General features: G+C 36.0%; 1 protein-coding gene, 1 non-coding gene and 1 pseudogene across 2 annotated transcripts; all 3 read left to right on the top strand.

Annotated features, from left to right (window-relative positions):
- Positions 1 to 2,976: 2,976 nt before the first annotated feature.
- LOC140775665 (uncharacterized) lies at positions 2,977 to 4,063 on the top strand (annotated as a pseudogene).
- Positions 4,064 to 4,577: 514 nt separating this feature from the next.
- On the top strand, positions 4,578 to 24,061 carry LOC140776329 (origin of replication complex subunit 1-like). The gene is made up of 17 exons (XM_073119993.1): positions 4,578 to 5,475; positions 5,558 to 5,693; positions 6,188 to 6,340; positions 6,431 to 6,568; positions 6,642 to 6,793; positions 6,866 to 6,965; positions 7,066 to 7,188; positions 7,283 to 7,444; positions 7,593 to 7,650; positions 7,753 to 7,931; positions 14,056 to 14,188; positions 14,394 to 14,464; positions 14,705 to 14,800; positions 17,826 to 17,902; positions 22,045 to 22,128; positions 22,582 to 22,724; positions 23,555 to 24,061. Exons 1-16 carry the CDS (start codon positions 4,826 to 4,828, stop codon positions 22,643 to 22,645), a joined length of 2,376 nt encoding a protein of 791 aa, XP_072976094.1. The 5' UTR covers positions 4,578 to 4,825; the 3' UTR covers positions 22,646 to 22,724; positions 23,555 to 24,061.
- LOC140776846 (small nucleolar RNA snoR28) lies at positions 6,248 to 6,325 on the top strand. The gene has a single exon (XR_012106946.1). It is a non-coding gene; the product is annotated as a small nucleolar RNA snoR28 (small nucleolar RNA).
- Positions 24,062 to 25,503: the final 1,442 nt, after the last annotated feature.

Here is a 25,503-nt window from a genome sequence, read left to right as displayed (position 1 = left end):
TGTCAACTATCGAGCATTAAACGCTATTACCGTCAAGGACCGGTATCCCATTCCGGTTATCGAGGAGTTGCTAGACGAGTTTGCAGGGACGACTATATTTAGTAAGCTTGACTTGAGAGCCGGGTATCATCAAATTAGAGTTCACCCGGCGGATGTGTACAAAACTGCATTTCGGACTCCGGACGGGCATTACGAGTTTCGGGTGATGCCTTTTGGTCTCACTAATGCTCCAGCTACCTTTCAAGGCCTCATGAATGATATATTTCGACCTCTCTTGTGAAGGTATGTTTTGGTATTTTTTGACGATATTTTGGTGTATAATAGGATTGAATTGGAGCATTGGCGACATTTAGAGGACGTGTTGAATTTATTGGAACAAAATCAATTGAAGATCAAGAAGTCCAAGTGCCTATGAGGAGTACCAAAGGTGGAGTATTTAGACTACATTATTTCAGTGGATGATGTAGCAGCGGATCCTCAAAAGGTTGCATGTATGATCGCTTGGCCTATTCTTACTACTACCATCGGATTGAAAGGATTTTTGGGGGTGAGTAGTTATTATCGTCGATTCATCACAGGATATGGGCAGATCGCTGCTCCTCTCACTTCTTTGTTGAAGAAGAATTCTTTTAGATTGATGGATGAAGCCTCTTTACCCTTTGAAAAATTGAAAACAACAATGACGATGGTACCCGTTCTAGCGCTACCGGACTTCACCAAAGAATTTATTATAGAATGTGATGCATCGGGTGTTGGCATAGGAGTTATACTAATGTAAGAAGAACGTCCCATTGCTTATCTTAGCAATGCTTTATCGCAAAAATCTCAACAATTATCGACTTAGGAGCGAGAGAGATGTTGGCAATTCTGCATGCGGTCACAAAGTGGAGGCCTTATTTGATCGGTAGACGATTTATTATCCGAACCGATCAAAGGAGCCTTCCATACTTTATGAGACAACGCATACACACTCTGGCACAGTAGCGATAGGTCACAAAATTGCTGAGGTATGATTATGAAATTCAATACAATAAGGGAATATAAAATAAAGCGACGGATGCACTATCATGCCAACCCGATACCGCCGAGCTTGCAGCCTATTCATCTCCTACATTTTTCTTCCTTGACGAGCTGAGGTATGCATGTATATCTGACCTAGATATTTTGAGATTATTGTAGGAGGTGATGGATGATCCGGAGCGCCATCCAAAGTTAGAGAATCAATGCGGTTTGCTATGGGACCGTGGATGCGTTTGGGTGTTGAAGTGTATTGGTCCAGTTGCATATCGTTTGGAGCTGCTAGAGAGGTCGAGAGTGCACCCTGTCTTTCATGTTTCATTGTTGAGAGAGCGCATTGGAAATCATGGGATTGTTGGATCAGTTCTATCAAAGCCATTGGAGGAGATAGAGATCATAGAGCCTCGAGTACTTGCTAGACGCCGACGACGACATGGTACCAGATTGGAGATGGAGATTCTAGTTGAATAGCTTGGCAAGCCATCTGATGAGGCGACACGGGAGTTAGAGACTGATATCTTGGAATGTTTCCCTGACTTTTCACCTTAAGGGCAAGATGGGGAAGTGTGGTGGGCTGATACACTTAGTTATGATCTTTTCTTATTACATTAGGTGCTTATTTTTATTAAAATAAAATTCCTGTATGTCGCATTCGAATGCAGGTGGAGTCGCGTTCGAACGCCCTTGTGAACGCCCGCGTTGGAATGCTTATGTCGCGTTCGCAAATCAAGAGAAGGGGCTTTTTGAGTGCGTTCGAACGCGATCGGGCACGTTCAAACACGATCGACGAGAATTCTCTAGAATTAGGATTTCATATTATTTTAGGACTTGATGGCTAGCCTCTATAAATATGTGGATGGCAATCAATATCATTATGCTATTGGATTCTTGATTTTTTGCCTCCTATTTTCTCTCTAGACTCCTTCCTTCTCCTTCACCATCCTTCCACCTCTACCGTTGGCAAGGTTTCTCCTCGCTTCTAATCTCCCTCGACTGTCAAGCCACCCCTTTTCTTTGTGATCTCTACCACTTCGTTCCCTTTGTCTACTTCCCTTAATCACTTTCCCAATCCACCATCATCTCCATACATATCCATAACCCTAACATCCACTACACCCGTCACCACCGCTATCACTCAAGTTATTCCATGTTTTCGTCCCTACTATAGTTCGAATCTACGAAGGGAGTAAATACGAAAGTTGTAGATCAGGAAGTTACGGATCCGTTTCGTAATTTTCTTACTACCGGAGAATATCTGACGAATATTTTACCATGGTTGTGCGGACTAATTCCTATATTACATTCAGATCTTGAAGGAATCTTAGCGTAGCCTATCTTTGGTACGAGAACTTATCAATTTGATATCAGAGCTTATCACAGATATGATAAGAATCCAATGCTCATGAGATGACGAAACTTTTAAAGATATGATAAGATATAAATCTTGTCATAAGATAAGAATCCAATAAAGATCAGATATGATAAGAATCTAATGCTCATAAGATGACAAATATCTTAAAGATATGATAAGATATAAATCTCTTCAATTGAAGATAAGATAAGAATCCAATAAAGATCAGATATGATAAGAATCAAATAAAGATCAGATATGATAAGAATCAAATGCTCATAAAATAATAAATATCTTAAAGATATGATAAGATATAGATCTTGTCATAAGATAAGAATCTAATAAAGATTAGATATGATAAGAATCTAATGCTCATAAGATGATAAAACTCTTAAAGATAGGATAAAATATAAATTTTGTTATAAAATAAGAATCTAATAAAGATCAAATATGATAAGAATCTAATGATACAATATTGCCTTCTTTATAAATATCTCCTCAAATTCTTCTCTCATAATTCAAAACTCTTATCTTATTCAAATATATATTTTGGAAAACAACCATCTCGATCCTCATCTTCTTCCGACGGTGAAACCTTTGATATGTACATGCAAGATTGGGAGCATGAACTAGAAGAGATGGAAGAGGAGGAGGAAATATTAAAACAGTTTATGTGGAACAAGAGAGGAAGGTGCCGAGGCTCGATTCCTGGCCATATAGTAATCAATCGAGGGAGAGAAGAAGGTAACTCTCGTCTTTGGAATGATTATTTTTTTGAAAACCTCATATACGAGGAAAAAATTTTTGTAGAAGGTTTCGATGTCGCAGAAGTCTTTTTCTTTGCATTGTTAATGGAGTAAAAGAGCATGATGACTTCTTTGTACAAAAAAAGATGGAGTTGGTAAATTAGGATTATCTACTTTGCAGAAAGTAACAGCTGCACATCGTATGTTAGCATATGGAACATCAGCAGATATTACTAACGAATATATTAGGATTGGTGAGTCTACTTCAATCCTATGTTTAAAGAAATTTTGTAGAGCAATTATAGAGGTTTTTGGAGAAGAATATTTGAGGTATCCAAATACAAATGACATTGCACGATTGCTACAGAAAGGCGAAGAGCGAGGGGGAATGGAAAAATTGTCCAACAGGTTAGGCGGGAAAATACTCAGGGCGCCATGGAGGCCCGACGATTATTCTCGAGGCAGTAACATCATATGACTTATAAATATGACATGCATATTTTGGGTTATCGGGCTCCAACAATGATGTTAATGTATTATAGTTATCTAATTTATTTGATAAATTAGCACAAGGTGTTGCTCCTCCAGCTTTTTATACTATTTTAGAAAAAAATTAGTTATTATTTGGTTGATGGGATATATCCCAAATGGTCCACCCTTGTACAAACTATATCCCAACCCTAAGGTAAAAAAAAAATAGTACTTTGCTGCCAAACAAGAAGGATATCGAAAAGATGTGGAGCGAGCATTTAGAGTTCTTCAAACACGATTTGCCATTATTAAAGGACCAGCACGATTTTGGGATAAGCAAGTATTACACGACATCATGATTGCTTGTGTGATACTATACAATATGACTGTGGAAGATGAACGGGACGAGAAACCCGATATTGTTGATTCTACTCAATCTCTAGTCGTTGAAGAGCTTGAAGCCAATGATGATGAATGATTTCAACGATTCCTTGCTCAACATAGGAAGATTCAAGATAGAGAGGCTCATTTCGAGCTTTGAAATGCACTGATTATGATAGAGGCATGAGAATGAAGGAATATAAATTTTAATATAATTTTTATTTTGATGTATTTCATTTTTAATGTATTTCATATCTAATGTATTTTAATTTTTAATATTTACATTGGGAATAATTTTGAGTATTTTTTAGGACACATAATTTATTAGACTTATTTTTATAAATAATAAAAAATTTAAAATTTAAATTAACTCAAAAATAATTTAACATTAGACTCATTTGAAATGTCTCGATGAGACGTTTTCAATGGTATTATTTTTGTTAAAAATCGATTAGTAAAACTAATTATATACTTAATTAACTAAATTATTTATTAAAGAATATAAATAAAATTAAAATTATTAAATACAGTAATTATTAAACAATTTTAGTTATTTGAAAAGTTGAAATAACAAATCGAGCTACATTTTTATTTTTATTGTGGGGCTCTAAATTTGGAGTCCCGCTATAACAACTCAAAGCCCTTCGGCTCTGATCCGCCTCCAAGCTGTCGTTCGTCTCGGCGTCGCCGCCAGTCACAGCGTCGCTCCATGCCATCCCGAGCTGCGGGCGTTTCACATTGAGGGCGTGGCGTTGCCCCTTCTCACCTATCCCTCCGCCTCCGCTCTGCCCACCGAGAGAATCCCCAAACTGTAACATCCCACGGCTGCAACGCCAAAGCAGAGACCTGGCTGAGCAAAATGGACCAAACGCCGGCGAAGTCAAACTCCAAACCCTCCCAGAAGAAGTCTCCTATGTCGGAACCTGCTACTCCTCGCCGATCCCTCCGTCTCCGCTCTCCCCACCCAAAATACACCCAGAGCTCTCAGTCCCCCACGAAACCGAAGCGACCGCTTCCAGTCTCCACTAGATCGCCCTCATTCTCTCCAATAACCCCAAATCCTCCTGAGTCGAAAAGGAGGAAGCGGTCTAATTCATCAGATCCAAAGCCGAGTGCTTCAACTTCAAGAACTCTGAAGAGGCGAGTGTACTATAAGAAGGTTGTATTTGATGGTGGGGAATTCGAAGTTGGTGATGATGTTTACGTGAAGAGGAGGGAGGGGGCGGAGTCCGACGCTGAGGACCCGGAGGTGGAGGAGTGTCGGATCTGCTTCCGAACTGGAGGAACAGTGATGATAGAGTGTGATGATTGCTTAGGTGGGTTTCACCTCAAGTGCTTGAAGCCACCGCTGAGGAAAGTGCCTGAGGGGGATTGGGTTTGTGCATTCTGTGAGGCAGAGAAGATGGGGAAATTGGTGGAACGACCGAAGCCTCCCGAAGGGAAGAAGTTGAGAAGGACGGCGAAGGAGAAGCTTCTGTCGAGCGACTTGTGGGCTGCTCGGATTGAAAGGTAAGAAGACTTATCTTCGATAAAGTCTTCCTTGCTCTTTAGTTTGGCATTTATTGAATTTTTTGTGTTGTAAATTATGCAGTTTGTTCAGAGAACCGGATGGGTCTTACTGGTTGAGGTGTAAATGGTATATTATCCCTGAAGAGACTGCAGTGGGGAGGCAGCCTCATAATTTGCGAAGGGAGCTTTACCTGACAAATGATTTTAGTGACATAGAGGTGAGTTTCTGAATATTATATTGTTTTGGTCTGGTCATGTTTTTTTTATTATACTATATTTGCTAAAGATATCCGCTTTAGTGTGTAATGTAGACCACTTGCCATTTAATGTGGAGGTTAGTGAAGATGTTTTTATGTTATTCTCTGTAGTTTGATAAATTTTGTTACTTTATATAACTATTATAAAAAACTAGTCATCTTCTGAAGGTCAAATGCCACTTAGTGAATAGTTATAATCAGTGTCATGAATCACAATGGTTTGTTTGGGACATATAGTTTAGAAACCTCTTTTAGGCTAGACACCTGCCATGGAGCCTGCTAATCATTCTTCATAATTAATATAGTTGCAATATTCTTTCCTCCTGTGTGATTTCTCATAATCAGAAAGCTGTTGTGGATAGCTACTTTTTGTCTTCTGTCAGAACTTTGATTTACTCCTTAGGTGTCTACTGGTGCTTATGTTGTGCAGTGCTTTGACTTTTGAATATGCGCAGATGGAATCTGTCCTTAGGCATTGCTATGTTCTGAGGCCTAAGGATTTCAAAGAAGCCAGCAATGATGGGGATGATGTCTTTTATTGTGAATATGAGTATGATATTCATTGGCACAATTTCAAGCGTCTGACAGATAATGATGATGGTCCTGAGGTCAGAAAATTAAGAAATTGAATCATGTTTTGTGAGAGATTTTCCTGCATATACACAATGGCTGAACTTCTTCTTGTTTTCTCATGTCAGAATAATGAAGCTGGAAATGATGAGACTTATAAATTTGCGAATGATTTGAGCAGTGACACAGACCAGGATTCAGAATATGAAGAAGAAACAACCATGGATTATTCCTCTTTCAAGAATCGATCTCATGAATTAGCCGCGGTATTCTTTTTCTTCTTTTGTACACTACCTAGGCCTTTTGTTTTTCATTTCTATTAACATGTTTCAACATCAGAATTCTCGTAAGGGGAGGATATTTGGCTTACAAAAAGTTGGGATAACAAAAATTCCTGAACATGTGAGGTGCCATAAGCAGACTGATTTGGAAAAGGCCAAAGCAACATTGCTTTTAGCAACTTTGCCTAAGTCATTGCCTTGCAGAACTAAGTATGTGCATGCGGTCTTTGCATATTTTTGACACTTCATTAGGAGTTTTACTTAGTTTAAGCTTATATACAGAGAGATGGAGGAGATTACTTCATTTGTCAAGGGTGCCATTTCTAATGACCAATGTTTAGGGCGCTGCCTCTATATTCATGGTGTGCCTGGGACAGGAAAGGTCAGCATACTTATTCAATATTGACCTTCATGTTGTCTTTTTTTTCTTTTCCAGTTTATAACGTACTTAAGTGTAATCTACATGTTCTATCACTCTTCAGACTATGAGTGTGCTTGCAGTTATGAGGAAGCTGAGATGTGAAGTTGGCACAGGAGCATTGAAGCCCTTCCGCTTTGTTGAAATTAATGGTCTTAAATTGGCTTCTCCTGAGAATATTTATAAGGTATACAGTTGTTGTAACTTTGCTTGTCTTTTTTATTGTGCATGAATCCTCTTTTACTATGTCATAGTGGTTCATAATACTGTAAAGTATGCAGATTATTTATGAAGAGTTAAGCGGAAATAGGGTTGGATGGAAGAAGGCTCTTCATTATTTGAATGAGCGCTTTTCAGATGGCCCTGAAGTTCGGGAGGAAGAAAATCAGCCAATCATTTTGCTTATAGATGAGCTTGATCTTCTTTTAACCAGAAACCAGTCGGTAGTATTTTGACTATTTTCTGGTTCTAGTGTATTGACTTTTTACCCAAATATATGCTTTTGACATATGTTTCAAAATCTATTTTGCAGTTTTATTATTTGTCTTTTTCGTTGGTGTCTATGTTGATTGATATATGAACTTTCATCAGGTGCTATACAATATTCTTAACTGGCCAACTAAACCAAACTCAAAGCTAGTTGTGATAGGTATATTTTATTATTTTAATTTCTATATATATATATATATATTTATATTTATATTCTCGTATTTGGGAATCCTTTTATTTCTATTTTATTGCATATATGCAGGAATAGCAAATACCATGGATCTTCCAGAAAAATTATTACCTCGCATTTCCAGCAGAATGGGGATTCAACGGCTATGTTTTGGTCCTTATAATTATCCACAACTGCAAGAAATCATATCAAGCCGGCTTAAAGGCATTGATGCATTTGAAGAGCAAGCTATTGAGTTTGCTTCTAGAAAGGTTAAATGTGTTAGCACTTAATCTTCTGTTTGTTTTTCAGAGATCATTCATAACTTTTTAGCTTGTAATGCGCCTTTTGTTGTGTATGATGGTTGTTATAGAAATGAGTTTTTGCACTTACTGGCAACTTTCTATATATCTTTACCTAGAGTTCAAGCGAGGTGATTTTTTCTGCTTTTGTTCTGGAAATAAGACATAGTGCCTATTTACATTATTGTTTCTTCTAAATGACCTAAACTTGAAATGAGCATTATTAAGGTGGTCATCATCGTGATGTCATCATTTTTATTTTTATGTTTTGTTGGTTGCCTTCCACATTAGGTTATCCTGTATTTTCCTTCATCTATCATTCTGTAGTAACATGGTAGGCTTAGACAGCATTTAGATGTCAACTTAAAATGTGTATGGATTCAGTTGTTTCCTTTTCCCTGTTGACACGTTTCATAATACCTTGAATTTTTGCACTTACTGGCAACTTTCTATATATCTTTACCTAGAGTTCAAATGAGGTGATTTTTTTTGTTTTGCTTTTGTTCTAGAAATAAGCCATAGGGCCTGTTTACATTATTGTTTCTTCTGAATGACCTAAACTCGAAATGAGCATTATTAAGGTTGCCCATTATCATGATGTCATCATTTTTATTTTTATTTTTTGTTGGTTGGCTTCCACCATTAGGTTATCCTATATTTTCCTTTGTCTCATTCTATAGTAACATGGTAGGCTTTGATAGGATTTAGATGTCAACTTAAAATGCATATGGGTTCAGTTTTCTTTTCCCTTTTGACACTTTTCATAATACCAACACTTTCTGGGGCTTCTATGTAGATTCTTTACTTCAAGTTTGCATCGGTAGTTGCACTATATTATTATTATATTGGAAACATCTTAATCTACTTGCTTTATATCGTTTAGTACAGTCATAGCTTCAATACCTATAATTTTTTGCATGCAAGTCAATACTTTCTAAAATGTTGTTTGACACTTCTAAGTGTTGTTGTTGGAATGATCTAACACCACCAACACCATCACCACCACCACCATCGCCATCGCCATCGCCAACACCAACACCAACACCAACACCAACACCAACACCAACACCAACACCAACACCAACACCAACACCAACACCAACACCAACACCAACACCAACACCAACACCAACACCAACACCAACACCAACACCAACAATAACGAACCTTTTAATCCCTAATTCCTATGTATTCGTATTTGGTTGTTCCATAGGTTCTATTTCTCTATTAAACTCTAGCATAAAGCTTGCATTTCAGTAGAGTTGTTAACTAGGCTAGGCTTTTTGCTTAAGTTAAATAGCTTAGTAAGTACTAAGTAGGTGCCTCTTGAAAACAAATATACAAATAGGCAAGTTTGTGCTACTTAGGAGATATTTGGTTGCTAGAAAATGAGGGAAGAAAGTACTCATTTTCTAGAACTTTTCTATTTTTGATATTTGGTTGCAAAACATAAATTATAGAAGTGACTTCCTTGTCTACAAGAAATAGCTTCATTTCCTCCTGGTAATTTCCTTTATTGAAAGAAAATATTTACTTCATTGAATTTTATTTTTTTAGCAGCCAAATACACCCTTAGGATAAGTGGGGGATTTATGCCCAAAAAGTGATTTATTTATAAATTGCGAATAAAGAGAGATTTATGTGTCGGATGTGATTTACTGATTTCTCTATAAATCGTAAATCGTTGACTTAGACAAAGATTACATGCTACTTGTTAATTGTCAGAGTTCAAAAATAAATAACTCAAACAAGATATTATATCCCTAAATTCTGATCAAGTGGGTCTTAACTAGAGTTGTCAAAAAGGCTTGCCGGCTCGCAAGGCTCGCGAGCTTGGCTCAAACTCTAAATGAGCCGACTCGAGTTGAGTTTTTGGGCTCGAAATTTTGATCGAGGTGAGTTGAGCTAGAGTTGGCTCACTTGAGCTCAGCTTGAGTAAGCTTGATACATAATATGTGAGATGATATATATATACAAAAATACATATGAGTTATATGTAGCATAGCTAGTTAAGGTAGTTTGTTTTAAGCTAGCTAATCTGGGTTTGATTCCTGGCCTATTTCATTAATTTGCCATTTTTCTAATAAGGAATTTTTAGTTGTTCAGTCTCATTGATGCAAACTGGGTCAGATTGAATCACATCAAAGGGAGACTAGGCTCAATGGATTGAGTCTAATTATCTTATTTTGTTATTTGGTTTAGTTAGAGTCTTAGTAGGTTAGGATTTTATTTAATTAGCTAAATTCAGCTCTGCGTAATTTTAGAAAAATATTCACAGAATATTCTACACATATCCAAATAATATCAAACCAGTTGGATAGGGTCGCCAACCTCCAGATCTACAATTTTGATATTTATGACTTCTTCAGATTCGGAATTTATCTACGACAAAACGAAAGCTTAATTCGAGAGTTAATCAGAGAAGATAAGAAAGATTGGTTTAGTTGGTTTGTTAGGGTTTTAACTTAGTTGTTGTTTGTTTGGATTTGTTAGAGTTGTTTAATTTAGTTGGTGAGTCCCTAAGGTGAGCCTCTATATATATGTGGAGGAAGCCCTAATTGGAGTATGATGATGATAATACTATTGGATTATTGATTTCTTACCTCCTATTTTCTCTTTAGACTCTCTCTCATCCTTCTTCACTATCCTTCCACCTCTACCATTAGTAAGGTTTCTAATCTCCCTCGATTGTCGAGCCATCCTTTTTCTTTGGGATCTCAACCACTTCGTTCCCTTCGTCTACATCCTTAATCACATCTACCATTCACCTTCACCTCCATATCCATTCATAACCCTAACATCCACTCCACCCGTCACTACCACCATCACCCACGTTCTTTCGTATTTTTGTCCCAGTTGCAGTTCGAATCTGCAAAGGCCGTAAATACGAAAGTTGTAGATCAGGAAGTTACGAATCTAATCCACTTGGTTTCGTAATTTTCTAACTGCCGGAGAATATTTGACGAATATTTTTTCACGGTTGCGCGGACTGATTCCTGTAATACATCCAAATCTTGAAGGAATCGTTGCGTAGCCTATCTTTAGTACGAGAACCCATCAATTTGGTATCAGAGCTCATCAATTTAGTAAATTGATGGGTTCTCGTACCAAAGATAGGCTGCGCAACAATTCCTTCAAGATCTGGATGTATTACAGGAATCAGTCTGCGCAACCGTGGGGAATATTCGTCAGATATTCTCTGGTAGTCAGAAAATTACGAAACTAAGTGGATTAGATTCGTAACTTCTTGATATACAACTTTCGTATTTACGCCCTTAGCAGATTCAAACTGCAACTGGGACGAAAACACGAAAGAACGTGGGTGATGGTGGTGGTAACAGGTGGAGTGGATGTTAGGGTTATGGATGGATATGAAAGTGAAGATGGATGGTGGATGTGATTAAGGGATGTAGACGAAGGGAACGAAGTGATCGAGATCCTAAAGAAGTGAGGTGGCTCGATAGTCGAGGGAGATTAAAAGTTAAGAGAAACTTTGTCAACGGTAAGGGTGGAAGGATGGTGAAGAGAAAGGTGGGAGAGAGTCTAGAGAGAAGATAGGAGGTAAGAAATCAATAATCCAATAGCATTATCATCATCATACTCTAATTAGGGCTTTCTCCATATATATATAGATGCTCATCTTAGGGACTCATCAACTAAATTAAACAACTCTAATAAATCCTAATAAATCATCAACTAAATTAAAACCCTAATAAACCAACTAAACTAATCTTCCTTATCTTTTTCGATTAACTCTCGGATTAAGCTTTCGTTTTGTCGCAGATAGATTCCGAATCTAAAGAAGTCATGAATATCAAAGTTGTAGATCTAGAGGTTGGCAACCTTATCCAATTGGTTTGATATTATTTGGATATGTGTAGAATATTCTACGAATATTTTTCTGAAATTGCGCAGAGCTGGATTTAGCTAATTAAATAAAATCCTAATCTATTAAGACTCTAACTAAACCAAATAACTAAATAAAATAATTAGACTCAATATATTGAGTCTAATCTCTCTTTGATGTGATCCGATCTGATCCGGTTCGTATCAAACCACCACGCTTCCGATCACCTTGTTTTTAAGGTGTCCATGGTGGTTTTCTAATCTTCCAAATTTGTCGAATCGTTCCCACCAACATCCGAGTCGAGTCCAAGAGCGCAAGACTTGTGGAGGAGGCCATGGCTCGGCCAAGTGTAACACAATGTAGCGCGTTGATTTGTGCTCGACCAATTAGTCCAAGGCTAAGATTTAACTCACCCACAATCCAATGTACACTCGAGTCTAGTCTAGGCCTTGCGCAAGGGCTGATCTATTTAGGCTTTGGCACATTGCTTATGGGCTGAGGAGGTTGTCATTTAAATTGGTAAGAAACTTGATAGGCAGCTATGACCATAGGATTGGGCCGTCGAGGTATTGGATCCTCGATATTTTTCAAAGCTTCAATGCCTTCAATTAATGGCTCGGGTGGCGATTGGTGATGGCTGACGATCGCTTTAGAGTTCCTAGCTGTCGGTGTGGGCAGCAAGGTCTCCTTTGATGGTGATGTATACCTCGGTGGTCCTTGGTCAAGCACCGATCGTCGTCGAGGAGATGACGAACCCAATCGGTTCATGACATATTTCTTGAAATCATTGTGATCCTTTTGAATTGCGTCAACTCTATGCAGCAATGTTTGAAACATTCCCCTTAGTTCATCCACTAAGCCCATATTCACACCCATGGACGTTGGTTGACTCAGTCCTACCGTGGTCGCTTCAAAGAAATCGACCTCACGGTTAGGGTCATCGTGGATTGAATCTTCTCTTGTCGGTGTGCTCTTCATAGGTCTTTTTGTTGATGTCATTTTCTTTGTTTCAACCATTAATAGAGGTCTAAGGTTCGCCTACTTTGATACCAAATTGATGGGTTCTTGTACCAAAGAAAGGCTACGCAACGATTCTTTCAAGATCTGGATGTATTACAAGAATCAGTCCGTGCAACGGTGGGAAAATATTCGTTAGATTTTCTCCGGTAGTTAGAAAATTATGAATCTAATCCACTTGGTTTCGTAATTTTCTGACTATCGGAGAATATCTAACGAATATTTTTCCACGGTTGCGCGGACTGATTCTTGTAATACATTGAGATTTTGAAGGAATCGTTGCGTAGCTTATCTTTGGTACGAGAACTCGTCACTCATATCGAAAAATTTATAGCCTAATAGGATGCATATGCGCTTATAAGTTATAACCATCCTTCCCTCTAATGCATCAAATTAGCTTTAGTGTATTAGACTAATGGAGTTATTAGGTTTTTTGGATCAAGATGGTCGAGCCGAGCTGAACCACTATTAATTTTGAGCTGATCCGAGCCAAGCCCAGCTCGCTCAAGCTCGGCTCGTTTACACTTCTAGTCTCAACCTTCAATATGTTGCTTCCATTTGGTCCAGCATTCTAGTCTCAACCTTCAATATGTTGCTTCCATTTGGTCCAGCATTCTGATCCATAAAATAATTCTTGGTCTTACTGTCGTCCTATAAAACTTTCTTGGTCTTACTATTGTCCTATAAAATTTTCTTGGCCTTACTGTCATCCTATAAAACTTTCTTTCAGCTTAAAGTGGTGTATGATAATCAAGCATCATGCTAGTGACATTTCTTTTCAGTTTTATTTCAATTTCTGCTGTCCTTATCAATCTTCTCCTTGTTGAACTATTTGAGGTAATAGAAATACTCCCTCTTAGCTACTTCATACCCTAATAGTCAATAGTAATTCTCTCACTATTTTGATGGTTTGGTTCACCAAATTTATATTCCATATACTCAGGTTTTAGTCTGATTAAAACCTTTAGATTATAAACTTCTCCATATTTTAACTATAAATATTGCTATCTTAGATTCATCAATTCGCACAATATGCTCCATATGTATGTCTCTCTTCTTCTTGGATTGTTGGGAGTAATATAGTTACTGTTCATTCTTGAAGCTTATATGATCAGTAAATATGCTTTCGGAGTTTCGGTACTTGCATGTTTCACATAGTTCATGTCTTCGCAAATCTTCTGTTCGCATGGACTACATACTCAATTTGTATTAGGTTGGATACACTATCAGGTTGCGGCTATGTCTGGTGATGCTAGGCGCGCATTGGAAATTTGTAGACGTGCAGCAGAACTAGCAGACTATCGACTTAAGCAGCCATTGGAATCCACAAGAACGTCCTCTTCAGTCAACAGCAATTCTAAAGGTCGGCATTGTAAATTGGATAATATCAAGGCTCCATTGACATATAGAATTCATTTTTTATCTAAATCAGATGCACAGTAAATGGTATATAGTTTAGATCCGATATTTGTACTTGGTCAATTTTTCATTGTTTAAATTTCTATTATACCTTTATTTTGTTTTCTATTGTTACTAATTTTTGGCTTTGGTTTAAATATACTCATTAGGAAAGTACCTTGTTTCTATGGCTGATATAGAAGCTGCCATACATGAAGTGTTTCAAGCACCACATATTCAAGTAAGTTAATTACATCAGTTCTGGATTATGAAGCTTATCTAGACTTCTGCTGCTGTGCTGCTCTGCTCTTGAAGTATCCTGTGAAAACTATGTGACGAGTGGCAAACAAAAATATCCTAAAAGAAGTGCCAAACTATTAGATGTTATATATTATCTTTAGAAATTATTTGACTAATTGCTAGATTGAAACCCCATTCCATCTTGTATCTAACGAAATATTCTTTTGTTTTCTTTTGACAGATTATGAAGAACTGTTCAAAATTGGGAAAAATTATTTTGGTTTCTATGGTGCATGAACTCCACAGAGGTGGATTGGCTGAAATGACCTTTGAAAAGGTTGGCTCCTTACCTTCATACTCATTATTTTGTGGTGAGTAATTTTCTTTTTTCTGCTATCTATTTTTAAAAAGTATGGGAGATGACCATATGCTGCACACATCCAGTAAGTATATTACTATATTTTTTTCTAGATACAATCAGTAATGGTTTTGCTGATATTTTGTTGTATTCATACTTTGCGTTTATCTTGGCTTCTTGTAGCATGTACAATCATGTGTTATTTGTGTATTTTATGAACCTAAAATGTACTGATAAGTAGGCTACCGTGCCTACTGACTAAGTAGTTCCTCAACAAGCTCTAGCAGGACTTCTTCACCAATATGCAAAGCATCATATATTAGGCAAACAAGAAGTTGAAATTTTTTGGTGGAACCTGACATCTTCGTTCAAGCTGAATCTTTGATGTCCTCTTATATAGCTGATTAACATTGTGACAGATATGCTTGGTCAGTGTTTCTAGTTATGTTGGTTTGCCATTACATAACTATATACATTGTTTGAAGTTTCAGTATTGGCCCCTGAAAGAAATGAAACATTTGGAGTTTTAGTTGGTTCTGGTGTTTTGGATCAGAGTTTCAATTTGTTTCAGTGCATCGTATCAGAGTTTATCTGATGCAGGAGCATAAAGACTAAAAACATATTAGAGAGTTGATTGCTAGTCTTTTGATCAAGGTTCCAAAAATCGGTATCGAGATCGGGATTGGCCGTTCGAAAAACGATACGTATCAGCTGTATCGGCCATATTGGCCGTATCGGCCACCTGTATCGGATCGGACTATTTTAATTAAATAAAATTCTAAATATTATTAAAAATGTTGAGAAATTTCTAAAAATTTAGAAAAAATTATAAGAAAATAAGAAATAATAATTACTCACATATAAAACCTAAAAAGTAAAAATCTTTTTTCCTCCCTCTCTTTTTTCCTATCCCTCTAACTGTTAATCTAAAGTATCCATTCTCTCCCATACTCTTTTTTTTCTATCTTTTTCTCTCTTTCTCACTCCTTTTTTTTATGTTTCCCTCTCTCTCTCTCTTCCTTTTTCCTCTCTCTCTCTCTTCCTTTTTCTCTCTCTCTCTCTCTCTCTCTCTCTCTTTCTCACCCTCTTTTTTTTTATCTTTCCCTCTCCCTCACTCTCTCTTCCTTTTTCCCTCTCTCTCTCTAGCTGTTGCTGACAGCAGCAGCTGTCTACTACTACTGCAGGTGGCTGTTGCAGGTGTACAGGCCTGATCGGCTATAGCCGATCCCGATCCGTTGGGATCGGCCGAAACTGGAATCCTTGCTTTTGATGTCTTTATTGAGTCAAATCTAGTTAAGTTTAAATTAATTTGGGTTATTCTATTTTCGTCATTTATTTGACTTACTTTTATGTATTTTCGTAACTTTTGTATTTGGATATGTTTTGGGCTCAATTTGAGGTCTTTTAGGTCAATAAGTCATTGTTTGGTTAGGTTTTATTGGTACCTATTTGGGTAAGGATAAAACTAGTAAGTTCGCTGGTTTCAACCCAATTTTGAGATTGAGTCCAGCCAAATCTGATCCATTTCGCCCAAAATTTCCAAACTGTGTATACATGATGACATGCATTTTCAAACCAATTTATCTGCCCAAGATGCAGAACTCAATCACATCATTGTAATGAGGAGTCATATCCACAATTAGACTTCTTTGTTGTCCCACTGAAATTTCTTCATGACTTGAGTTTTTCAATTTATCTTGTTAGCTACCTTTTCTCTTCTAGTTATTTAGATCAATCTTTTAAGACTTGGCAATGCAGTATTATCTTACTGGGATGTTAATAATTTTTGAATTATGTGTTAGTTCTTTTCTTAGCTTTTACTGTTCCTCATGTTGTACTGGATATTGTGATTTTTGTAGTTTTAAGTCAAGCGAATGGAGGCAGAGATTGATCACAAATACCCCAAGATATGGACAAAGTGATATGACAAATCTTGGAAAAGTAGACATGACACTTTGGAGACTACCAAATCAGTAAATAAATAACATATATTTTATTGATACATCTAAAGCAATAGTTTGCTAAATTACATAACTTACACATAACAATTCAATAGAACGTAATAGTGCTTTGCAGCCAAAATGAGACTAAATGACTAACATGGACTATAGAGCATTTCTGTCTTTACAAATTACAGATGTATTCATATGGTACCAATACATTAGAGAAGCAAATAATGTTGTAGATGCACTAGTGGTCCATCTTGACTAGAGGAGAAAAAGCAAGTGACAACAATTAAAAGAAAATAATTGCTATGGCACCATTGCAATTGTGGGGGAGAGACCATTTTATTTAACTTTACGTGAAGTCTAATGCTAGTTAGATGACCGTCTTATTTATTCTAAATTGGTAAAATACATAATAAAATAAGAGTAGAATAGATGCATCTAATTCTCATGTCTACATTGTCCTAGACCATAAACTTTAAACTCTAAAACATAAAATGAAGCCCTTGGGACGCTATAATTGACCTCTGTGATGATCTATTCTGTATCTGGCTTGTATTAAAAATTCAATATTTTGTGTCTTCCATATGGGATCCTATACAACTGACACACCGATATTAGGCTGAAACCAAGTAAAAACTAACCTTGTTTTATGCTGCTGTTTCAGATCAGTTATGGTAGATAGTAGATACATATCTGCATTGTCTGATTTTCAAACTATGATTTTGACATATCCCTTGCATAACTAAATTTTATTTTAATTTTTGAAATACTAGATACTTCTAAGTTGTAAAACACGTGCCTAACTTGTGTCAATGTCAGACAAGCATGGTAATTGAGGTGTCCATGGGTCCATGTATTATCTAATTTTGTTGTCCATTCATCCCATATATTATTCATTAAATTTATTCTCTTATTTTGGGGGTTTATCTACAGGTAGAAGAAAAATGTCGAATGCCAAACCCATTTGATGAGTTTATTTTATTTTAATTACTTACCAAGCCTTAGCCTTTATTCATTCACATTTATTTGATTTCAAATGATGTCTTTTCTTGTAGTTGGCAACGACAATTCTCTCTTTATGCACAAGCAATAGGGAGGTACCACCTGGGTATGACACCCTCTTGAAAGTCGGGTAAGTCCCTGAGTATTAGGTATATTGCAAATCTTATATTGGTATGATTTGCTGATGCTTCTTTTTATCTTTTATTTTCGATGTTTATTCTTCCATGAAGAGATGACTAAAATTACATAAAAGATATCAAGAATGTTGTGTAAATATTGATAAACTATAGCAGGTCAGTTGATTTTGGTGGATTTGGCTGAAGTTCAGTAAATATAACAAAATATGATGATTTGATGTCAGATTTGGGTACTTGGTTTCTACTTAAGTTTACTTTTCTAAATCTCATACGAAACATATTTGGTTAAATAGTGCAACATAATGAAATAGACTCCTATTTTCCTTCCAAACAACACTATATGGAACTCATTTCAGTTCCACTATTTCCCTAAAAGTGGAATTAATTTCCAAATAAAATCAACTGAATTGTACTAAAACGAAATCCATGTAAAATTTGTTCCAGACAGAGTTGGGTGAATCTTAATATGTAAATTATTAGGGTCAAGATGAGGGCTGTGACTTGGGTGAATCTTTCCCTTTTCTTTAGGCCGTGAGCTGATCTCCTTCATTTTTTTAATATATTATGTGATTATGTGTCGAATGTAAAGGGATAACTTTGGTGATACAATTCCATTGTCTTGGGTTTCATGTATTAATGTAGACATCTTGTTCACGCACTATTTTCTTGGTTATTAATGGGTATACATATTGTTTATACTAAGGTTTCAAGTATCTAAGTATCAGCAGTATTGCTAATATTCGTAGTATCGGCCATCCGTATCGGTTTGTATTTTATAATAATTTTTAAAATACAGGAAAATTCTGATTTTTTATAAAAAAAATAATAAGATATAAATTATTTATATATAAAGTCTAAAAACTAAAAAATAAATATTATTTTCTTAATCCCTATCTCTTCCTCTTTTTACCACTCACTCCTCTCACATAAATAAAAAAAATTCTTACCTTCTCTCCCACTAATTCTCTCTTGTATGAGTGGAGAGGGAAACTGGACTTGACCCAAGCAAGTCAAGTTGTATGAGTGGAGGTAGATCGAGACTAGAGTGCTATATGGAAACATAATCCGTCTTGGAAAAGAGGGTACTTTCGACTACTACTACTAAGGGAAGGACTTCGTCAATTTTGTTTATGGGAATAGGGATATAAAACCCCGACCTAAGGGAGGGCAAGCTGTTTGAGCGAGAGGAACACTGGACTTGTCCAATTAATCGTTGTATGCCAAAGCAAAGGAAGCTCTTGTCATTGAATGTAAGAGCGAGGCTACTACAGGGACGATGGTGATTCTCTAATAGAGTAAAGGGGTGTATGCCTCGTCAAGTCTCACATCAACTACCACATCTCTCCCTCTCCAATCATAGTTTTTTAGTTTTTTATTTTTTCTCCACATCTCTCTCTCTCTTCTCTTCCCCTCTCTCTTTTCTTCCCTCTCCCTCTTATACCTACAAACTCTCTCTTCTTCCCTGTCATTCCCTCTCTCTTGCTCCCTTTCTTACTCCCTCTCTTTCTCTCTTACTCGTACCTGTCTCGATTGCCTCTAAAAACACTAATTGTTGCCTCTTAAAATTCTCATGTGTTTTTGAATAAAGTAGTTGACATGAAATAACAATGGGATTGTTAGGATTTTAGGAACGATGATAAATAGAAAGAGAAAAGGAATGCGTTTGACATCTCCATTCTCAACTAGGGTTTCATCCTAAAACTCACATTGGAGATAAATCTCAATTATTTTTTTTAATTTCTTCATTAACTTTGATTGAATAAAAAGTTAATCTATATATAGACCTTATAAATGACAATAAGCAAATAATACCCTACACAATTGCAAAAAAATAAAAATAATTTTAAACACCATAAATAGTAAATGTATAATAAAAGTAATTCACTTAAGACTAATTTCTGATATATGTTCTCGTGTTTTATATCACTGATGTTTGCATCATTCTCCTCGGTTGAAAAGATTTTAACTCTGTTGAGTGTCTCTTGCAACATTCATTTTGCTCTAGTCTCACAATTTTTTGTCACTCCAAGTCACGTTGATCATGTCAAATATCATCATATTCATGAATAGGTTTTCACACCTTTATCCACAAGCTAAGGTTTCACACCTAAATCTTCTTGATGATAAGACTTGTCCTTAATGATTTCTAGTAGGTGATTGAGACTTTCCTCATACTGCTCTAGCCTATCAAGTTCTTATCGTTCCAAGTCACTTCAGTCAAGCACAAGTATCGTCATGCTTAGGGATTTGTTTTACACCTTTATCGTCAAGGTAGGGTTTCACACCCAAATCTTTCTGACGTCAAAACTTGTTCTTAGTTTCAGAATCAATTGTTGGGATGAAAGAAGAAGATGGGGGTGCAACGGTGGTGGATGGGGTTGGCAGCTACAAGTAGGCGACGACAAGTGGTCAAGTTCAAAAAAGATGGCGTTGGTGATAGTGGAGAGCGATGCGAGCAATGTTAGTGTTGGTGGAGAGTGATGCTGGCAATGCTAGTGTCTGTGGAGCGCTATGCTGGCAATGTTAGTGTCGATGGAGCGCTATGCTAGCAAAGTTAGTGTCGGTGGAGCGCTATGCTGGCAATGATGTTGTGGGTGGAGACCACTATTGGCGGCGATGACATCGGTGGAGAAGTTGCTAGCTATGAGGAGTTTGGTGAAGTAAGGAATCAAGTTAAGGTTAGAGTGGGTTTAAAAATATGTTTGAGGTTGCATCGGGTGGGAATAAGGTTGGTGTTAAGGCTAACGGGTGCTAATAGATTTGGATTTGGTTGAGTTGGTGAGTTGAGTTGATTTGGGTTTAGGTTGGTTTGAGTTCAGGTGAGTTTGGGTTTAATGGGTTGGAGAAGGTGAGAGAATTTTGGTATTTTGGGGAAAAAATTAAAATTCGTTTAGAGGATTAAGGTAAAAAAAGATTAGTTGAAATATGAAGGAAAGGAAAAGTCACTAGAATTTAAAATTTAATTTCGAAATTCATAAAATTCAAAAATTTAAAATTTCGAAATTCTTGAAATTTTTTTTTTTATTTTTTTGCTCACCTATGACAGAGAAGAATATTGATTTAGGTGATAATGGACTATTGGATGATGCACTAGCACTCCATGTTTGGTGACCGTCGGATCTTGCTTTGTGGTTTGAGAGTGATAACAAGTTCTTCTTATTCCTCCATAATGGTGATCTCATGCGACTCGAAACTTATCGTATTCAACATATTGTGTAGTTTGCGATGATCCGACATTTGTGATGCAAGTGGCCAGACGAAGGATAAGCATAGAGCAGCATAAAACTTAGAAGACAGCCCTGTCTATACCTAGTAGAAATGGTGATGAGGTTGGGGAAGTTGGGTAGCACAAGTGGATTAATGGGCAACGGAGGTAGAAAAGATGGTTTGGAGAAGATTTGAATTTAAAAAGAATTATTGCTCTGATACTAAAATGATGTGAAACAATAGAATCGTTAAGATTCTAAGAATGATGATGGGTAGAAAGAGAAATAATTAGGAATAGAAATTTTTTGAATAAAATAAAAAATAGATGTGAATCAAACAAAACAAGAAATACCTTTATCTTGTTAAAACAAGATATTAATCCATCTTTGCCAATAATTAATCGCTACATGAATATGATATGACCAATTTGTCTTCGATAAACGGAAATGCTTGGTTCGCAGAAATAAAGAGACAGAGTCTATGTTTTCTCTATCCATATTTTTCTATGTCCTTATGTTCTTATCTTTCTAACGATCTAGATTCATAACCAAAACTCACATTGGAGATAAATCTTAAATTTTTTAATTTCCTCATTAACCTTGACTGAGTAAAAAGTTAGTCTATATATATACCTTACAAATGATAATAAACAAATAACACCTTAAACAATTGTAAAAAAGTAAATATAACCTTAAATACCATAAAGAGTAAATGTATAATTAAAATAATTGACTTAAGATTAATTTCCTGAATAAAGAACTGCACCGATACATGTGCTTGTGTTATATGTCTATTGATGACCGCATTAGTAGTATAGTTCTAAAAGTTATTTTTCTTTTTTCTTTGTCTTTTTTTTTTATGCATCTTATATTCTCACAATACAAAAGAACTTTATCTATTTGTTGTGGTCTTTTTGCAACTTTTGCAGTTGCAAGCTTGGTGAGAGCCGTATAATTCTGTGTGAGGAAGGCACAAAGCATAGGTTGCAAAAATTGCAGCTCAACTACCCAAGGTTAGCTACTTAGCTCTATCAGCAATGTCGTACTTTGAATTGATTGAGGACATTTACTAATTAGTTGATCATTTCTCTTGCTAAACTGAAGCATCAACTCTCAAGAGACTGGACCAAACTCCAAAGCTATACTTTATGTTACTTAACGAGTTGCAGTTAACTGTTGGTGCATAGTCCTACCAGTTTAGATGCACGAACCTCTTAAAAGTTAAAAGTGTTGTAATTAGGCAACAAATATCTCAACAGTACAGAAACTTCAGATGCATCTTAAGGTTCCATTGTCAAGAAGTGTTATTGATCTATACAGCTATGCTTTTAAATCTGGAATTTAACATTTAAAGAAATTCATACGTAATTTTTGCAACAATAAGCATTCCTCTATGATACTTTACCCTTTTATTATAACAATACATCTCATCCTGATTTTGCCTTATCTGAATTTTTGAATGGCAGTGAAGATGTTGCTTTTGCTTTAAAGGATTGTTCAGATCTTCCTTGGTTATCCAAATATCTCTGATTGCTTATTTGGTGAAAAACGCAATATTCTGGCTTCCATTTCTCAGCTCTATCTTGGGCTTGTCAAGGAGCAAATGCTGGTAAGTTGACATGGTTCTTTCAATCATCCTCTTATGTCATTTATGAACTTCAATTCTGAAACAGTGATTAGATAGAAGTCATAGAAAATGTTGAGGTTGAAAGTTAGCTCTATGCTCACTTGTGGCAATAACTAGCAATTTTATTAAGAACAGATCATGATTAGTTGAATTAAGATTTAGAAAGTTCACCATTAATATTTACTTGTAAAGTAGTGAGGATGTAGTACTGAATTTCCCTACTGATTCTGTTGATGTTTGTGATTCCCTGAGCATGTTGCGAAAGTCATGCAATACTTGTTTTCTGTGGCTAAAGTATATAGGTGTTGAATGCTCATTTTTCTTTATCTTGTTGATTTCATTTGTCAGGTTTAGTGGGGTTGTCTCATAATTAGTGATTTGGTATTAGCTTTATTTATTTGGTTTGCTTGAATGTATCTTTGAAGCTGCAAGCTTGGCATATAGGGGGCCGTTTGATTCATATATTTGAAGAAACTGCAATTATCCACCTCAAGTGTGGTATGAAAATCAGTTTTTTGTTTTATAGATATCATAATATAGTCTTTTCCACGTGCCAAGTTAGGCCTATATGCAGAATCCTGACATCCACTCAAATTAAATGGGTGTAAAACATGGATTCTCAACCTTTGGTGAGAAAGAGGGAATGATCAAAGGTTTTTGTTCACGCTGGTTTCGCATTTAGAGCTGCAGATGCAGCGTTTAGAAATACATGAAGCCAAACTGCCCCTAATGGTTTCTTAAATGCAGTGTTTAGCTTCAGAACTTAGCATAAATCTGATTCTATTTTTTTGCATGATACCCTCTTCTTTCAGATTTTACATCACTTGCTAGTTGTCAATGATCTTGGGGATCCTTCAAATTTATCAAACAAGTAAACTTCTACAAAGATGTACTGCATTTGTGCGAGTGAAAAATTGCTATTGATCCACAGCACGGTATCGAAATTAGTCATGTTCTCATTTGTAGTTCTGTAAAAGCTGCATGATATTTATTATCTACGCAAGGAAATCACACATGCTGGAGCTGTTGCAAATATTTAGCTCCGTCGCACTCGGCTCATAAACCAGTCAACCAACAACTCATGGTGTGCAGCATCTGAGGAACATTTGAAGTGGATCAGATGGAAAGTTGCACCTCTTTGTCTAGTGAAACACCATGTGCTTCTAAACTTAAAAATAGTTCCAAAAAATGTTCCTCAAGAACAGTAATGCCTCTTAATGTTGCACTCTATTAATGCGATTGTTTCCGCATGAGGAAAGCTCTCGCTGTATACGATGTACCATTTGATCAAATATTAAAGCTTGCACATTTTTCTTTTCTGTGGTTCAGTAAGTTTGCCATTAAGGCGATCAGCTGTCATTGTCAATGTAAGTTGCAACCACAAAACCACAATTCGGAATCCATATATTGATTCCACCAGGATGTCTTGAAGGAAATTCTACTAAGATTATCAATTCTTTATAGGGTTGTATCGTTTCTTGTATTAAAAAATGTGTGGATCAAGAGATATGTGTTTCTCTAGATGTTATATCTAGAAAAATAAATGGCTTGTTTGGTTAATTATATTCTATAATGCTGAACATATGTTTAGTTAGTTATATTTTTTTAATGATGTATTTAGTAAACACGTGTTTAATTAGAGGAGAATAGAAGAGAAGGGAAAGATGAGTTAGGATCGAGAATAGAAATATGAGAAGATGAGAGAGATGGGTTGGGTTGAGATCGAAATGAGAGGAGAGAAACAGGTTGGGGTTAGGTTAGGTTTGGGATTAAAATAAGAGAAAAATAAATTAATTAAATTGGGATGGCTAGATGTAGTCTTCTGATATCTAATTTAATTCAAGTGGATGTTAAAAGAGTGCATATGAGTCTAATTAACTTTTTTTTTTAAAATTCTAATTTAATACAGCAAATTAAATAATAATTTTTAAATTAGATAGACCTAAATATCCTAATCCATCTCATTATTTTTGAAGGGAAGCCTGTCATTTTTGCGTTGATACCATTTCATATTGCGTCGCTTGCGTCAAGCAACGGTATTTATGCCTGCGAAGCTAACTTCGTACGCCTTTATCTCCAACTTCTGAGGGGTTCAGAACTTTTATCAGTTCTCCCATTAAATGTTTGCAGAGTTTTTGACCAAACTAGCACTCTTTCAAAACTTAATTTTCCATATAAAACGTTAAAAAGTTTAATATTTTATTCAGCGTTTTATATTAGAAAATACTAAATATTTAAGCGTTTTATTAGAAACAACTGAAGAAAATTTAGAAGTAAAATATGGAAAAGCTTTTTTTTTTTTTTTTTTTTAAATACCAAAATTGTACTTGCACCAACTTTGATGATATTTTGCTTATATTAAATGGAGGGAGATGTCATTTGTAAAATATAGAAAATATAGGTTTTTTTTTCTTTAGTTCTCTCTCTTCTTTGGAGGGAAAAATTAAATATCTTAACTATTATTTTATAACTGATCCTCTCAAACTACCAAAATTCCTAATCTCTTCCTTGCCACCTAGAGATTTCCTTTTCTTGAACTCATCTTGCACTAATATGTAACAAGTAAACAACCACTTATTATTATAATAATACCTAATTCTCTCTTTTCTCCTTTTTTTTCATTCAATATTTTTATATATTATAGGTTACTAATTCATCTCTAAAAGGACATCATTTTAATCAAATATCATCTCAATCACTATTTTCCTTTTTCTCTTTTCCTTTTGTCTCTTCATCCATCCATTACAATAAAAAAAAAATA

This window comes from Typha angustifolia, chromosome 14, assembly GCF_048772165.1.
Source record: "Typha angustifolia cultivar Huaian chromosome 14, ASM4877216v1, whole genome shotgun sequence".
NCBI classification, from domain to species: domain Eukaryota; kingdom Viridiplantae; phylum Streptophyta; class Magnoliopsida; order Poales; family Typhaceae; genus Typha; species Typha angustifolia.
The sequence above is the reverse complement of the archived record's forward strand: the minus strand, read 5'-3'. Positions and strand labels throughout refer to the sequence as shown.